The sequence below is a fragment of the Vidua macroura genome, chromosome 1 (assembly GCF_024509145.1).
Source record: "Vidua macroura isolate BioBank_ID:100142 chromosome 1, ASM2450914v1, whole genome shotgun sequence".
Lineage (NCBI taxonomy): Eukaryota > Metazoa > Chordata > Aves > Passeriformes > Viduidae > Vidua > Vidua macroura.
Window position 1 is genome coordinate 143,066,564 of NC_071571.1, and position 18,569 is coordinate 143,085,132.

Below are 18,569 nucleotides of genomic sequence, written 5' to 3' on the forward strand. Positions count from 1 at the left end.
TTTAAATAATGCTCCATCAAATGACAGCCCCTAATGTTTCATGGCAGACTTTGGGGCTCTTTCACAGAGTCTAGCTGCTTCCAGCTGCTTTCTCTATACCCGGAAACTGCAGGATAGGAATAAATGGGAGTAGCAGAAGTGGAAACATAGGTTTCCTCACTTCCTGATTTCCTGCATGGATTCAGGGCTTGTGGCTGGCTGTCCTCCTGCAGTTGGCAGCATTTGGTGTGGTACATGCAGCTGTGTCGGGAATATACAGCTATGGCTGTTCAGCCTTGTAGCACCTACAGAGGGTCCTTATCTAAGCAGATGCACAGCAACATTAGAATGGGAAAGCAGAGGTGTAGTTAGAGATGAAAGGAATGGAATTAGGAGGAATGCAGAAGAGAATAAAAGTAGATATGAATTACTAATCACATGACCTGTGTTAATTGATTTTCCCTAGCAATTAGAATTTTACTGCTTGAATCACCCATACTATCCATTCTTCCATTATTTCCTGTTGTTTTGATTTTCCTGTAGCTGTGTTTATTGGGGATAAGAGGTCTAATTATAGCTGTGAACTATACTGTACTGAGAGGGCATTTAGGTTTATTCTGCCTATTTCTGAGGCAATGTGATGAGTCATGAAATATAACTTTTACAGAATATGTTCTGATTGCCTAATGACTAGGTGTTGGTAGATGAAATTACACATACTCTCTCTTGTTCACATGAAACCAGGGAAGTGTCTTTCTGAGTAAGCTGTTTGTTTAAGTTACCCAAGAAATGTCAAAGATTACAGTTACAAAATGAGAAAAAAAAGTGTATGTTTGAGTAGCTTGAAAACACCTGCTGAGACTTACTAAATGTGTTAGATATTCATGGCATGCATACTTGTAAATAAAATATTTGCAAAGAAAAAATGCTGCCTGAAAATAATGCAATTGATCACCCATGTTCCACATATTTTATTTTGCAGATGATGAAGAAGACGTTAACAATATGGAAAAAGTCATGTTAGAATTTGCTACAATGGATAGACAACTTAATCATTATATAAAAGCATTTGAAGAAACCATAAATCAGGTAAAGTATCTCTTCTCATTAAGCTATGAAAACATACCCATATTTAAATATTATCTTTTAAAGGACACAAATGCTATATTTAAACAGTATACAATTGGAAAGGCAGCTCTTTCACAGGTATAAAATACTGAACTTGCCAGTACAACTCTTTTTTTTCCAGCTTCCTAGAGGGTGGCAGAGTTTTTAACTTCTCCCCACCAAACCCGCACCGTTAGGAATATGGGTAATGCTTTGGGAAGCATTGAGGACTCTGTAGTTAAGACCCCCTGCTCTCAGGTGATACCACCAAAATTATTGTGGAAGATGGAAGTGAGGCAGTTGATTTCAGGAACAAACTGATGACTGTGGCTGCAGGGAACCAATGTTTAATGCCTGCTTCCCACTGCCTTCCTGCCACCTGACTCTGCTGGTAAAGAGTGAGCTGGCGGATTGCTCGCTCTATGAACCAGGGCCCCGCTCTGCCCCATGACAAAGGGCGGACAAAGGATAGACAAAGGATGGACAAAGGACAGACAAAGGACGGACAAAGGACAGACAAAGAATGGACAAAGGGCGGACTAATGACGGACAAAGGACAGACAAAGGACGGACAAACTCCGGGCGCGGCGGCGGCGCTGCCAGTGGCCGCCAGGGGGCGCCGCGCCCGCGCGCTGCCCGTCCCGAGCTCGGCGCGTTCCCGGCCCGGGCTCGGCGCGTTCCCGGCCCGGGCTCGGCGCGTTCCCGTCCCGGGTTCGGCGCGTTCCCGTCCCGGGCTCGGCGCGTTCCCGGCCCGGGTTCGGCGCGTTCCCGTCCCGAGCTCGGCGCGTTCCCGGCCCGGGCTCGGCGCGTTCCCGGCCCGGGCTCGGCGCGTTCCCGTCCCGGGTTCGGCGCGTTCCCGTCCCGGGCTCGGCGCGTTCCCGGCCCGGGTTCGGCGCGTTCCCGGCCCGGGCTCGGCGCGTTCCCGGCCCGGCGGGAGCGCGCGGCGGCTCCGCGGCAGAGCCGGGACGGGAAGGGGCAGGTCCGCGGTGGCCGAAGCTCAGTTTCAGGCCACGTCGGTGGCGGGAGAGCTCAGCTCCCTGAGTAGTGTCTGTCTGCACAGAAACTTCTCGGTGACGGTTTTCTGTGGCTTTCTCTAGAAAAGGCAAAAGCAAATCCCTGATTTCCCTTCAAGGTGGGAAGTCTCTGTTGCAAAATGTTAAGGTAGTGGACCTTTTCAATGAAACCCGCCTTGCTATTATCTTGCTATTGCTTTTTGTTATTTTAAAAGCAGTAAAAGGAGAACAAAGCAATGCATTTCCCACTAGTTCTGTTGATATGCCTACATGGTTTTTCTGTTTTAGAAAGGTTTTCCTTTAATTTTTTAAAAATTTGATTAGATGCTTAACTGAAAAATCTTAATTCAGATAATTAAATATACATATTTAAAAGGAGTTCAAAACTATGTCTGCATCAGCAAGTATGGGGCAACAGTAAATAAAAGCACTGTTCCCCATGTAGTCTTTGAATATACATTTCACTTCAGATATCACCATAATTGCAGACCTCCTAGTTTATATTGGATGGTTCAGAACTTTTTCCTTTTATTTGGACTATTCATGATTTTTAAAGCTTTCCTAGTAAATTGTAACACAGTCGTCATTGTTAGAGAATAATGATGTATATCCAGACTTGAGCAAAACACGGTTTATATTTTGATTATAAGCCAATTAATAATTGATGTGTTATTATTCTAATAGGAATTTCAAGTAATTTTAAACTTCTTTCATTATTTCCATTTACCAGCATTTTTTTTCAAGTTTAGGACTATAAAGGGCAAGTCTGTGCCTTCACCAACAAAGCACTCAAGTCCTGTTTACTTCAGATGTATTTTAAGTTGATATTTAAGATGATATTTTAAGTTGAGCGCAGGTGCAAGTGCTTCACTGAAGATATTGGTTTTGGTTTCGGCAGAGCAGTGATACATTTGTGATTTTTAGCATTGAATTCAGCAGTATCTGTTGTGTGCATATCTGAGCTGGTGTGCAAAAAATACACCTGGAAGGGTTAGGTTTCCTTTTCCCCTCTTTTTTCCTCTAATGCAGCTTCTCTGTGTCATTGAAACAAGCTCATTTCCTGTTATTTCAGTCCTAAGGTTTCAAAAATGCAGCTCCAAGATATTTAACATGTTTTAGAGTCTACACGGATTATAAACTTGGTAATGGCTAATTTGTTAGCCTCTAGCCACACTTCTCCTGTCTCTGCTTCCTACTTCACTCTAGGGAATTGCTTGTCCTTTCCCCTGCCAGCATCCAGAACAAACCTTTGTGAGTATAAGAAAAACTTCTGCTGTAGAACAGTTACAATCTGTTCTCTGAAAAATAACAGCTCATGCTTTATTTTGGAGGCTAGCTGCATGCCATGCCTCTGGAGCTGCACTGCCATCTCCAGTTACCTGTCAGAGACAGCTTAAAATCTGCTTCTGGGAAACAGATACTGTTGCTGAATTTAGGGCTGCACCTGGAAGTAGTTGTAGAGTAGCTTGGGTTTAAAATAGCCTCCACTGACTTGCTCCCTGGTTCCATCTGAATTCCTTACCTGAGGGCTTTCTCTAGGGAGTTGCAGTAGGTCATTAATTTTCACAAGCAGACTGTTCTTCATCGACAGGATTTGTCTCCAGCTGTAAAACACATTTTATCTGATTATTTTATAAGTTTGTATGTTGATGATTTTTCTGATCTGTAGTTTCCTCATACAGCAGCGAATCTGAAAGTATATTATAGTCTGTGTTTCACCTTCTAACCAGCTGCTTCTAGTGAAATGTCCAACTGGAATTTAGCAAGATAAGAGACAGCAGCAGTCCTGATATATTATTTTATTATGTGTATCTTTAAATAGCATTGACAAAAAGGTGATGTTGTACAACTAAAGGATTGTAATGTAAATAACTTGAAACTAGCATGAGATATAGTCACATGTTTTCTCAAAGCTAGTTTTTTTGTTGATTTAGGCTGCAGTAGGTGGAATGCAGAAGGTGAGACATACCAGCATCCTCTTCTGGTTGAATCAGCAGCCTGTTGAGCAAGAAGTGAGCAACTGAATCATAGTGTTTCCAACAATAGGCTGTGGGAAATCCTTTGTCTGTGGGAACTCCCTGTGCCACTGGATTTTCTTGTACCTGTGTAATGACTGGACTTCTGTTGCTGCTTCTTCTTTCATTTTTAATGGGTATTTTTAAAAGAAATTAGCCAATATTTGGGTCCTTACCGTGCAAAGTCCAGACAGCACTTTTATTTTTAGTGTAACAATGAAAGACTGATGGAGCTGCAGTATCTCTGGCAGAATTTTTTATACTCTTGAAATGGACCCAAATGATTGGAACCCAGGCTCAAGTTCCCTACTCTGACAGAGTTCTCAAGTGGCCAAAATGCCAGCATATTGTATTATCCTAAATATGGATTCTTTCACCCAGTGTGCAGGAAGACAATCCACACAGAGAGTCAAGATACTTGATTTTATTTCCTGTCTGTGCAGAGAATGTGTTCTAGGTGGTGAATCCATGAAGCTAACACATCTTCAATATGCCAGGTGCTCATTTTTATACACTGTGAACAATAAAAAAATTGGCATTTCCCGTACATGTAACAACCTAACTGTAGTCATTAGCTTTGCATTCTGTTGTCTGCATGTAAAGACCCAGTAAAACATTTGTTTAACTGTGCATGCTCTCTGAGGAAGTGGCTTGTGTCAGCAGGGCATGGTTGTACCCTACAGACAGGTGTTATACTGAATTTACTTGATGAGCACAATGTTCAAGCAAAGTTGTACTTGGCATTGTAGTTTGATTTATTGTGTCCTCCTGTTCTTGCTTCTTGGGTCATGGCAGTTGTGCCTGCTCCCTTACTTCTACTCTGCTCTCTGGCTTAGCAGGGATGGTGGTGGTGGACTGACCACTCTCTCAACTTTTCAGGCATTTGGTTTCTTTGGGACTGTAAAAGCTGGGGTAAATTTTCTGAAGTCCCCAGACTTCTCTAGATAAAATGAATTACAGTGTATTGTAGATCAAACTGGAGAACGAGGAAGGTAAAACTAACTTCTAAAGTCGCATTATTCCCACTTCTCTTTTCTCCTCCTTTAGGGAAAGAGAACCTGGGCTATTTTGTTTCTTTTGCAGGTGACAGGAAATTGTTGAACGTGGTAATGGCACCTCTGGCAAGGATTGCCTGGTGCTTCCTCTTGCAAGTTACTTCTTTGCCAAACATCACTTTGTCTGCCTTTTGCTAATCCTGAGCTCTGTGACAGAATGTAATCCAAACCTTAGAAAGGTGGAATAAACACAGAGGAGACATATTTAAGAAAAGGACTAAGAGAAGGAAGCACTCAGAATAAGAAAAGGCAGAGGAAAAGGTAAAGGACATGGGCTTGGAAAGTCTTGAGATCATGTAGACATATGGGGAAGAGTCTGGTTGAAAGAGTGCTAGGAAGGAGGTCATGTTGAGCTGAAGAAAATATGGAAATATTAGATGTTGCATTGGTGCTGGAGTTTTATCCCTACTTCTGTTAGAGCTTTCCCACATTGTTCTTGTTGAATCATATCTGTCACTGTCAGTGGCTGCTGACATCTTTGTTTTCTGATTATCCTGCATGGAGACTGATTTAAGCAATTATACTTGTAATGTAATTTAAAGTTAATTATAGTTTGAACCGAGGAAGTGAAATTAAAATGTTCTTTGTTGGGTTTTATCTGCAAAACTACTACGTACACCTGATGTAAGTGTATGTCTTGAGAGGATTTGAAGTCTGGATGTGTTGGTCATTTATGCCTGTGTGACTTCACACCTTGTCAAGTGTTCATTCTTCCTTTGCAAAGGTGAGGGGTGCACCATGTTCCTTGTACAAGAGTGATTTTGTCTCTACAGGATATATAGGAACTATTCTTAAAATTGTTTTGTATTTTTGATAATGGTTCTTCCCTTTAGACTAGTAAGGTCCTTGGAGTGTGAATAAGAGGGGATATTTGTTCAGTGGGTCAGTAATTTAGAGCAGATTACTTAGTATTGGGATCTGTTATCTTAGTGACAAACTGTGTAGGTTGTAATCCTGCAGAGGGATAATTCCCTTCAGTGATGTAGGTTGTATTCCAAGTGTACAGCTTGTGAGTGATCTAAAAGCCTCTGCAGAAAAGTAAAGAATCCTGTTTTAAAACTACTGTACAGTTAAATTCATGGTCTCTGATTTGCAACCTGTAAGGCAGAATTCTAGTTTCCTCACTTAAAACTCAGTATAACTTGGATATAACTTGCTGTAGTAACTTGGATGGTCTTCCTTGGTCTCATAAAAATGAAAGGGACTTAACATCTTTGTTAACCAGCCTCTGCCAGCATAACTTTGTAGGCCAGGAGTCCTGTTGGAGAAGGTTCTGCCAATACATCCAAGTTGTCTCTTTTGACAAAGCAAACTAAAGCAACAAAACACTTCTGCAGTGGTAGCTCCACTTGCAGTGTGGTCTTTGAAGGAACAGTAAGCTCAAGCAGAGGATGTGGTTCCAGCCAGCTCTCATCTTCATTGGCACAGCTATGGCAGCAGAACTAACATGATGACCAGGTTCAGTGTATGTGGCAAGTGCCAGCAGGGTCATCAGTGACTGCTGCTGTCTGTTAGAGACAGGGTTGTGCTTAAAAATCAGATTGTCACTGAGTTTTTTGTAGGAATAAGTACCAGGAAGACTGTGAAGCCCAAGGGATTCACGTGTTTTAGCTGATTTGGGTCTCTCTGACAGTGACTGACACTGTGATACTCATTATAGTGTTGTCAGTGAAACATTTTTTGACATGGAACTTTCTAGTTTCATGGAACAAGCAACACTGTTTGGTGCTGACACTTTCTTAATAAGCACTTTGCTCTTCTTTTTCCCTCTTGCTACACTGTCATGACAACATTTTAGGGCAAAATCCACTGATGATATCCATATCTGCAACTGTGATCTTCACTGTACAGCTGAGCTCAGAGCATTTCCTCTGACATCAGTGTTTCTGGATTCTGAAATACTGTCTGTTAGCCATGAAAATTTTGGGACCTTCTTTTTATCAAAAAGGTCCTCTACTGCCCAGAAATTGCTCAGGAAGGTCTTTGTGAAGTACTAGAAAAATGGGTTTAGTGGAATGGATATATCTTTTCTTGGGCTGGAAGGGAGAATAAAAGAACTCTTGTAGTCTTTTGCTGCATTTATCCTGACTCTCTAGTTGTAAAAGCAAATGATTCCATCTTGAAATTCACTCAGAGCGTACTGAGGCGCACCATCAACAGCAACAAGTCAAAACCCTGGTGAAAGATGTTGTACCAATGCCAATGTCTTTGGAGGTTTTTTGAGAACTTACTTCATCTTTAGTGGTTTTTTTTTAACAATGGATCTCCTCTTGGCTTTTATTTTGGTACCTTGAATTCTAATTGGAATTCCTCTTTAGTTCTAGTTTACTTGCTATCTACTCATGAAGCCACTTCAGACTGATCATTCATCTTAGAGAATAAGCAAATGTGGGCATTGGATTAAATCCTTATAATGACTTGGGCAGGATAGTAGAGGAAAATAATATGTGACTCTGTAATTATGCCTCTGCATATATATATATATATATATATATATATATATATATATATATATATAAAATGCCACAGGACTTACTAAAGCTTTTACAGGCAAGCTTATTTCTAGCATTAGCTAGCTATGGAGTTTTTTAATATTTTAAAGTTTCTTCAGTACGATTTCTTTGATATAATTTCTAATCAATGGTATATTTCTTGCTCTGTCCTACTGCCATCTCCAAACAGTAATTCAAATAATACAGCACTGTTGTAGGCATGTTCTCTGCTTCCTGCAGAAACTGGGACAAAGATGCATTTCAACATATTTCTAATATTTACTTTATAATATTTGCTTTACTTTTTTTGTGTTAAAGTCTCTGTCTGTGTCAGGCTAAGCATTTGATTGAGACCGTTTTTTTATTTTCTGAGAATTAGTGATCTATGTGTGTAGTTCTCTATAGTAATGTTAGAGTCAACATTTGGTGAGCTGCAATTAAAATATTTTTTTTAGTGAGCAGCATATAAAGAAGTAGTAATAGTGTTTTATTTTATGTGGGTTATATAGCCCATCCTCAGTAGTGTGTCTTAGTGTGTCTTAGCAAGCATAAAAATGTGTCCTGCTTTTTGGAGAATAAACCCTGGAAACTCTTGCATATGGACATAGGTTTGTTTGACTTCACTGTGCATGCTTACATTGGCCAAGTGAAACATTTTCCTAAATATTTGCAGTGTCAACATTGTAGTTGCTGAAATGGCCCTTGGCTTGTGTGGGTAGGCTGGGGCAGCAGGGGCCACAGCTGGATAGCAGTGAAGATCTGGGGGAAAAGAAATGTTCTGGACCTATGGCCATCACATGGAACTGGGACCGCTGTAGATATGGTGGCAGCAGGGATAGTATTAAGAACAAATGTGCCAGAGAAGTCCTGAGAACCACATTGTAATTTAAAAGCCGTGTTTGCTATGTTGGGCAGCAGTGCTGCCCAGTAGGTAGCAAACTAGCCTGCAATTAAGAAGGACTGGATGCTATTTTCAGGTCTACTAGCAGCTTGTGTGGTTGACCTTGACAAATTGTTTCACTGTATACTTTGGGCTGTGGTCCTGTGTTTATTAACACTGCATTTGTGCAGTTCCAAATCACCTGGTGGGACATGCTCATCAATTAAGCCAGATCACATGATACTGTTTATGCTGGCTGTATTCTGGCTGCAGGACAGACACTACCTGATGGAGCATAACTGTGCAAAATTAGAATTGGCAGAGTGGGTTATACTCAGTTGGTGTGTCATGCAGCTGTGGTGGTTTTGATCTCATACAAGGCATCCTGAAACTGAATTTACCATCTCGCCCAACCACAATCTCAGTCATGTGGACGGTATCCCATATCACTGTCTGTAAAGAGATTTATACTTTTTTTTCTACCTGAAGGATTCAAAGCTATTTGAATTCAGTTTTTAATGATTTTATTTTAACACAGAAGATTGCAATTTGCAGTCTGAACTTTTTCTGAAATTCTGCAAGGTCGCATATAGAGCAACTAAAAGTCCCTGTGATTTCTATCCTTATATTCTAGGCAGTGTCTGCATTTCAGAGTCAATTTGAGTTAACTCTGTCCGGTTTAGCCTAGCCTAGAGAAAGAAGATAAAATTTTGAAATGTAATGAAACTGGTGGGTGTTAAGGTAAAATAGCCAGATTAAAAAGCTATCTTAATCTCAAATAATGGATTTTTTTTTTTGTAGATTAAATTTATTACTGGAAACACTGGCATTGTAGTTTCAGTTGCTCAGTAGTGAAAATAGTATTTCAAATTAATCATCTCATCAAGAAAGCTCCTGCTGACAGTCAAGGATTTAAATCCTTGGAGCCAGGGGGTGAAAGTTGAGTGTTAAATCCTGGATGAGTCTCAGCAGCAGGAGTTTTTGCTTTAAATTAGTTTCTCCTGTTAATTGAACACACCCAAATTGATCAGTGTCAGTGGAGAGGCAGTTTTTGGAATGCCTTCCATAAAATGTCTCCCTCCAAAGGCTGACTGTTGTTTTAATTACTGTAATTGTTTCCAGAAATCATATGTATATGTTGGATACTTTAAAATTCCTTCTCCAGAATTTTAAATATTAAGTTACTCGTTTAAAAACATTTACTTTTCCTCCTTTTTCTCCTAGTATTTTTTTAAACTGATCTTATCAATAAAAATACTCAGTTACCCAGATTTTCCCTCAGCAAAATTCTTAGCAGATTTATAATGAATCACAGATATGTTGCTTATAGCATTAACTAGATCACACTTTTTTGGGTGGCTGCTATTGCCATGAATTTGTTTTTGTTAAAGAATTTCAGCTAAGAAGGAGTTAGTGGTAGGAGCTGCAACTCTCATTCCTGGCTTCCTCATGAACAGTATTATTTGGGACTTTTTCTTGTTGAGCTGTTCAATACTCTGTGTAAACAGGACTGCGCATGCAACTTACTGCATGTCATTTAGAATAGACCAAAGTCATGCAACTTTGTAGTATGGTTTCCTGTGAATGTTTTCACTTTTACAGAACTGTGTATTTAGGGCTTTTGTAAAAATGGAGAACATTTTGCTTTACTTTTTGATGCTGGGACTTAAGAGTAGCTTTTTGACATTTATTTAATTAAATTGAATAATGGGTTTCTCACAGTTTTTAACATGTGCTCAACCTGTGCTGCAAATGTCAAATTGTTTTTCTTTCTCATATTCCACATTGCTCCTGTTGAGGGAAGCTAGTGCTGTGATTTCAAAGCAGCAGCATGACTTCTTCGTGTTTGTGATGTGCTGCAGTATGCAACTATGCCCAATCCAGTGCCTACTGAAATTTAAAAAAATAAAATATGCCTCGTAGTATGTATGCATTTTATTATCTTTCCAATTTGAAGAAGTTTCAAAAAATACCTGAATCCTGCCAGAAATCAATACCAGATGTCACAGTATCTCCCAAATGTGGCCCCATTGTTGATAACCTACTGTGAGTTACAAACAGCGTGCTTGATAATAAGGGTTGGCAAGTTGAGCTAATTTCTGGGCTCTCATCTTTTTCATCTGAGCTGCGTGCGTAGCTTGAGCAAGCTGATTTCACCAGCTGAAGTATTTCTTTTGTCCTTAGACTCGTGTGTTAATACTGATAGTAGATGAAAAATACTATAAAAGACTTAAGAAAATAAGTGTGTACATCAGATGCACTCCAGACTTCGTCATAAAGTGTAAAGTTCCCATGTTTACATGTACTCACACATACCACACCTGATAAATTCTATAAAACCAGAGAAATGAAAAGCTCAGTTATGTTGCTACTCTTAACTCTTCTGGCACTCTTCAAATGTGAGTGCCTCACTGCATTGCCACTGCTTCTGTGTGAATGATTCACAGTGCTTGTTCAGCTGGGTACTCATCCACTGTTCAAAGCTGTAGTGATGATTTTATTTCCCCTGTTTTGTGGAGAGAAGACTGGATAGTGAGGGCTTGGATGCAGTGGTGAGTTTACAAGAGTTGCTGGGAAGATGGCAACTCTGGTAAGGGAAAACATAGAGGGTGTGGTTTTGTGGGGTGTGATAATTGTTGTAATACAAAGTGTGGGCTGTAAATGGAATGTTTCTCCATGGATATTTCTATGCTTAGTTGGAGGTGATGAAGGGATGCAGGTAAAGGCTGGGCTGCGCTAGAGGCAGTTTGGTCCAGTTCAGTAAAACTGTCTCTTGAAAGAGGGAGTTTCTGGAGAAGCTATTAATAACCCCACTGTATACCCTTAGTCCTCACAAAACAACCCCACCTTTCCCCACTGCTCTCTGCTAAATTCCCTAACAATGAGCCATAGCCCTCACCACCATCTCCTCTCAATGGAATGCTGCTGTTCAGATTGGTGGGCAGCTTCTCTGCCTTTTCTTTTGCATCCTGTTTAGGCCTTGGAATCTCTTTCTTACCTTCTTTTGGCGTGACCCGGAGTGGGCTGTTGTTGGTTGGTCACCTGCCCTTGGAGAAGACTCAGCACTGTTGCCTTTTCTCCCACTGGCAGCAGTGCTTTGTATCTCTTGGCAGACATAATCTGACAGAGCACATGGAAGTATCACTGAACAGTATTTTAGGAGAATCTGGCCCATCAGTTGCATCTGCACAGAGCTGGCCCATCAATTACGTGTGTCTCTACCAACCCTTTATGGACTAATTGGACCTGAGTTTAGCAAGTCATCCTCCTTAATTGATCAGTTAGGTTGGCAGATGCCTGGCCACCTTCATCAGTCAGGCTTATAAACAAATATCAGACAAATCCTATCAACCAGGTTTATGTGCACAGCATAGGTCACTGTAGTTGTAATGGTTGCTACAGTTCAGCGTGAGTTTACACTTGGCCATTTCCAAACCCTATAAAACTCAGATCCAAACTCCTTATGTTAGTCCCTTCTTATACTAGTTCTTTTCAGCAGTTATTTACCTGGTAAATTTTTAATAGTAAGAGATTGTTTTATGGTAAGGGGAAAATCCAGCTAAAGGAAAAAGCATCTATACAGGATTACAGGTGTGGCTTCTGCTCAAGGAGAAACTGTCAGTTAATTCAGGTAAGAGGTGATTATAATAGCAATGTTTAGTCATGGATGGAACAGAAGTGTTTGTTCGCCATGTGTCACATAAAGAACCATTTAATAAAATTATCCAGCAGCAGGTTTTAAATCAAGAAAAGGAAGTAACTTTTTACACAGTCAATAATTACATTGTGGAATTAGTTGCCACAGGATGTTATGGAGACCAAAATCATTAGTGAGTTCCAAAAGCTACTGGACAAATTAATAGAAGAAAAAATCCTTGACAGCTGTTAGATGTGAAGATTCAAATACAGTCACTGGCTTGGTAAATCCCTAAATTGCAAGTTGTTAGTTGTAGGGAAAGTATGTGGTGAGAAACAGGGAAAGATCTTTCTATTTGCTGCTTATTAGATTCCTACTCCAGCTTTTTGCTTCTGCCATTGTTAAAGGGAAGAGAATATGCTGGGTGGGTCTTTGATGTGAGGTGCCATATCTGAAAGAAGCAGAAAATAAACTGCATAGAAAACTCAGTCTCCACAAGCACTAATGCACCCTGAAATGTATGTTAAATGGCTATGGAGCTTTAGATAAATGACATTTATTCTCTATTTGAAACCTATTTTGAAATATTATTCTATCTAAAAACAACCTTCCACCTCCATAATTTTAATATTTGGAAAGTTTTCAGGATATCTAATAATTTATCTCTCTGTTCTTACATATTTGATTATTTAAAAAATAAGTAAATGAACAGCTCCTGCTCTGGGCATTGTTACATAATTGAAAAATTCTTAATCTGAAAGCTCATTTCAAATCCATATAGTATAAAACCACATAAACCATTTAATAATTAGGTACTAGCAGATAAAATCCAACTTGAAGTTTGCAGAGCTACACCCACTTGAACCAAAAAAGGGAGGAATCTTCTGCTAGATTCTTGTCTTGCAGCCAGTTTTCTCCCTTAATGCCCAAAAAAACCCTTCATAACTTGTTCTAAATAACAAATCTTCTTGTAGTATTGATGGGAGGAGGTGAACTACAGCTCTGGGTGGGTATCTGGTAGGACCCCTTCTTATAAACTTGATGAATTTTCAGCTGAAGTCCTGCTCTGATTTCAACCACACCAAATGGGATAAAATGTTTTCCTGGATGGTTAAGTAAAATACAATGTAGATTTTTAAAATATTTTGATAGATCATAATCTGAAAGTTTTAAGATCAGTCCTTGAGATTCCTGGATTGATGAATATAAAAATGCCTTTTATATCCCAATCAACAGTGTCATAAAATAGATATGTGATCCAACTGGGATATATAAATTTGGTCAACTAAGTTGTGGATGTGGGTTGCTTAGTACTGGAGATACTGGATAAGAGACAACAACACATGTCTTATTTTTTAAAAAGGAAAGCATTAATTTCATAGCACTGTCAGAAAAAACACAATTGTATGTGTGTTTTCATTACTTGAGGAAAGCTTGGCTCCACTATTTTTGTAACTCTTCTTCAAAGAGTTTTTTTTTGCCTCTCTTAGCCTCATGTTTATGGGTATAAAAAACCCCAGCTTCTTCAGCTTCTGTCTGTTATGAGTCCATAGCCCCTTACCAGATTTGGGTTTCTCCAAATGCCTCTTGAACTGGGAAGTCTGATATGGAATGCAGTATTTCAACTATTGCCTAATCAATGCTTCATAGAGGGGAAGAATAACTTCTGTTGTCCTGCTGGCCATGCTGCTCCAAATGTAGCCATACCCAATTTGCTAATTAACAGTGAAAACATTTCCTGAAATTTCACTTGGCATCTACCATAGCAGAGCTGCTGCAAGGCCAGTCAGTCCCTAGCATCTACTGGTGCCTGGGGTTGTCCTACCCCTAGAAAAGCTGTAGAACTCTTCTTCTTGAACTTGGCATTACCAGTTCTGATTTTCCTCAAGGTCCTTCTGGATTAAAGCTCTACTGCTTGATATGTCAAATGCCGCCGGGTTAGTTATGCCTAGAAGATTGCTGAGAGTGCATTTGGTTTCATCATCCAGGCCTTTGGTGAGGATATTGAACATATTCAGCTCTTCTGTTCAGCACTACAATACACCTCTTGGTACAGGCTACCAGTTGGATGGCAAACTGGTGTTTGCTGTGAGCATTACCCTCTGAGCTGGCTGGCCCAGTAATTTTCAGTCTACCCAGCAGACCATTTGATTACATCCACCACTCTCCCCACATTTGCATTTTAGGTCAGTTCATCACAGGAAGCAATCATCAGTTTCATCAAGCATTATCTGCCCTTTGTGAGTCTGTGCTGATTGTGGCTGGTTACCTTTTTGTTCTCTGCATGTTTGGAGGTAGATTCCAGAAGGATGTGGTATGTAATCCTTCCAGGGACTGGTGGTAAGCTAAGTGGCCTGTAGTTGCCTTTCTTACGTCTTTGCTAAAGCCAGGCACAGTGCTAGCCTTTCTCCAGTTTTCAGGAGTGTGCCACAATGATCATGTTTTTTTAGAGATGAGAGGCAGGTCTAGTGACACATCAGCTGACTCTTTCAGCACTTTCAGGTTAATTATGTCTGTCCACATAGATTTGAATACATCAGCTGTTCTAACTATTCCTAACTTGTCCCTAAAATGTTTCTTCTCAAACCATCCTGGTACATCTGGAAATCTAGGAGTAATCTTTGCCTGTGAAAATGGAGGCAAAAATGTATTCAGTACCTCAGCCTTTTTCGTCTGCACAACCACTGGTTATCTCCTCCAGTCAGCAACATCCTCACATTTCCTCTGAATTTACACAACTCTGTCTTGCTGCTATTTACATCCATCACTTATTTTCATTCTAAATGTGCTTTCATTTTCTCACTGTTCCTAAAGTTCCAAAGTAGTGGTTTTGTGCTCTTTTTTTTTTGTTTGCTGTATGCTGCCCTTTTGCATTATAGTTCATTAAGAAACTCCTTGCTTACTCAGTGAGTCTTCTACTGAAATGCCAATCTCCTTGTAAAATAGGATTATTATTAGTTCCTCAGTTGGCAGTAAGTTTTCTACAAAAATTTATCAGCTAAGATGGCACTCTTTGCTTTAACGTCCCAGGAGCCATGTCCTGTATAATCCAAAGGCCATTTGCATAGAATCCTTAGTCCTGTTTCTTCTCCTTATCTTCCCAGTCTTCTGGATCCTGAATACAATCAGCTTGTGGTCACTGCTCCCAAGCTACTACCCGTGACCACATTTGCCACTTTTCTTCCATGTTTGTGTACAGAGGTCATATAGGATATTACCTTTGTTTGTCCTCTCTAGCATTTGCATTAAAAAGTTATCACCCATCTGGTCTAGAAATATCCTGGATTGCTTGCACAATGCCATGTGGCTCTAATGAGGACCAAGTCTGGTAATTGGGTTGTTTTTGGTCATTGTTTCTATACAGCATTATCCAGTTCATCATCCCCTTGAACAGGTGGGGTGTGACAGGCCCAGGTTGCATGGCTCATGTTTCTTTTGCCTTTGCTTTTGACCAGGAGTTTCCTGTCAGATAAATCTCTGGTTTCACACTGGACTTCAGCATAGAGCTTTGTAAGAAAGTGCAACTGCCATTCTTCTCCATTTTCTCCAAGTGCCTTCATGACACTCTTCCAGTCATGGATTCTGTCCCATTTAATCTTCGTGATCCTGATGACATCAGAACACTCTGACTGTGCATGGACTTCCAATTCTTCTTGTTCGTAGGCCAAGCTCTGTGTGTTAGTACCCAGACACCCAAGGTTAGCCTGTGCATGCCCTCCCTCCAAGCAGAAATGTGTAACTTTCCCAAGTGCCCTTTTCTTACACAGACTTTATCCTTCCTTCCTTTACCTCTGGGCAAAGGGTCCATTGTTCAGTGAATTTAATTTAAAGTCATCATCACTAGAACTGTAATCTCTTCACAGAACTATTTTTGTCAGGTGGCTTTAATATCTTCTTAACAGTCCATTTTCATTGAATGGGACATTGTAGTCAAAGAGACCAAAGTCCTGCTGCTGACAGCAGCTGTGCAGACAGGTATCAATCTGCTGGTTATATCTGCTGGCCAGGCCTCTCCATGGACTACAAGGGTTGAGGAGAGCACCAGTGAGATTTCTGCCATCTCATATTTGCTCTGAGCTCTTTCTTCCATTTGAGCTGCTCAGGGTTTCCCTTGGCTGTGTTACTTCTCTCCCACAGGCGATGGCAGCAAGAGGTAGAATTTGGAGGCTGGGTGAGTGTTGGCAATTTGTCTGCAGCATCAGTGGTCTGGGTTGTAGGCAAGCAGCAGACTCACATGGATAGTAGGGATGGATTCTTTTGCTTTACACAGGGAGCAACATAAGCCACTAACACCAGTGCTTTCTTTAGTACTGATACTAGTCCAAAGACTTGAGATACCCCCTCAGAATTTTATCCCCAAACATTCCAGCTGTTTCTGAAACTGTTAGCTAGGCACAGCTGGAAGAGGAAGCAGAGCTGTATTCCCGTTACCTGAAGTCGTGGTATTCCAGCTTCCAAACAATGCAAGTTTTTATCTGCTTCTTGGTCCTTCAGTCATACCCTTCTGCCTGGAACCACAGAATAGAAAGAATCATTGAATCATTAAGGTTGGAAAATACCCTTTAATGTTTTTGGTGAAGAAATTTTTCCTAATATCCAATCTAAACCTTCCCTGGAGCAACTTCAGGCTGTTTTTTGTCTTCTCCTGTCACTTGTTACCTGGGAGAAAAGACCAACCCCCATCTGGCTACAACCCTCTTTCAGGGAGTTACAGAGAGCAATAAGGTACCCTCTGAGCCTCCTTTTCTCCAGGCTAAACACGCCAAACCCACCAGCAACTTTGTTGCCCTTCTTTGGACATGCACCAGCACCTCAGTGTCAACATTCATTTGCAAACTGACTGAGGGTGCCCTTGATCCCCTCACCCAGATCATAGATAAAGGTATTAAATGGGACTGGCCTCAATACCAAGCCCTGGAGAACACCACTTGTGAGCAGCTGCCAGCTGGATTTAACTCCATTCACCACGAACCCCTCTTGTCTGGGCCTGATTCCTTGGTTGTCCTATATGTGCCATGTGTTGGCACTCAGGGTATCTACTCTGTAACCTTCTCTGGCACTGAAGTTAGGCTGACAAGACTGTAGCTCCCCAGATCCTCCTTCCTGCCCTTCTTGTAGATGGGTATTACATTGATTCCCTTCCAATCAACTGAGACCTCCCTCTTGAGCCAGGACTGCTGATAAATGATGGAGAGTGGCTTGGTCAGCTCTTCCACCAGCTCCCCCAGTACTCTTGGGTGGATCCCATTTGGCACCATGGACGTATGTGTGTCCAAATGCTGTAGCAGCTCACTGACCAATTGCCCTTGAATTATGGGGGCTTCACTGTGCTTGTTGTCCCTCTCTTCCAACTCAGGGGGCTGGGTCCCCTGAAAAAAAACAGTCTGACTATTGAAGACTGAAGCAAAGACATTATTAAATATCTCTGTGTTTTCTTTATCCTTTGTCACCATGTCATGTGATCCGCATGCCCAGGATAGCCTCCAACTGTTACATCACCCACAAGTCCTTCTCTATTCACAACAGCAGGTCCAACAGGTGCCTTCCCTTGTTCGCTCCCTCACCAGTTTTGTCAGGAAGTTCTCTTCCACACACTCTGAGAACCTCCTGGACTGTTCTTCTCTTCTGTGCAGTATTTCTAGCAGACATCTGTAATTCTTACTCCAGTGGAGCTTAAGTTTATACCTTGGAGAAAATTTTTTAAAGATCCTACTGCTCTCCTCAGCAGCACCCCTGAAGTGAAGCCCACTGGCTACTCTTGGCTGCTTCTTACTGAGGAGAGCAGTGATTCGACCTGAGCATGGCTCCATGGCTGCCTACTTTGGGAGGAGCGCTGGACAGCTGAGCAGTCCAAGCTCTGGACAGCAGAATGTACGCTCACCACTTCAAGGAGTTGTCAAAGTACCAGGAAGGCTGCAGCAGTGATCACTGGTGATGTGTACTGTGTTCACGACTGTTTGGGAGTAGCTTCTCTTCGTGACGTCTCTGGGATTTCTTTTAAACTCCCTGCAATCCATCTTGCATATTAAGTGCATTGCTTCTGGTTTTGTGCCCTGATGGCAGGGCTCCTTGTTGGTAGTGTTCCCTAAGGAGCCCCATCTCCTGTAGATGAATAGGAAGCTGATGGAGGTGACAGGGAAGCTCTGTCCCTGGTGAGACTCCCTCCCGGCAGGGAGCTCCCTGCTGCTGGTTGGTGACTTCCTGCCCAGTTTGTTTGCCTTGGGATCACATCACACATTGCTTCCTCTTACTCTGCTGTTCAAAACACGGGTTGGAAGATGGATGTGAGTTAGTTGTGCTGGTTCAGGTCAAGAACTAGAATTCCTAGTTTCAGGGTAGGCAGATTAGAGCGGTTTATCCAGGATTTGGTTTTATATACTTTTCACAACAA

The 18,569-nt window shown here is 41.2% G+C and overlaps 1 protein-coding gene across 1 annotated transcript in view; it reads left to right on the top strand.

Moving 5' to 3' along the window:
* NSMCE2 (NSE2 (MMS21) homolog, SMC5-SMC6 complex SUMO ligase) overlaps positions 1–18,569 on the top strand; it is a 127,540-nt gene that overhangs the window by 25,762 nt on the left and 83,209 nt on the right. The window contains 1 exon segment of the mRNA XM_053978258.1: positions 962–1,068. Coding sequence (XP_053834233.1) covers positions 962–1,068 — 107 coding nt within the window.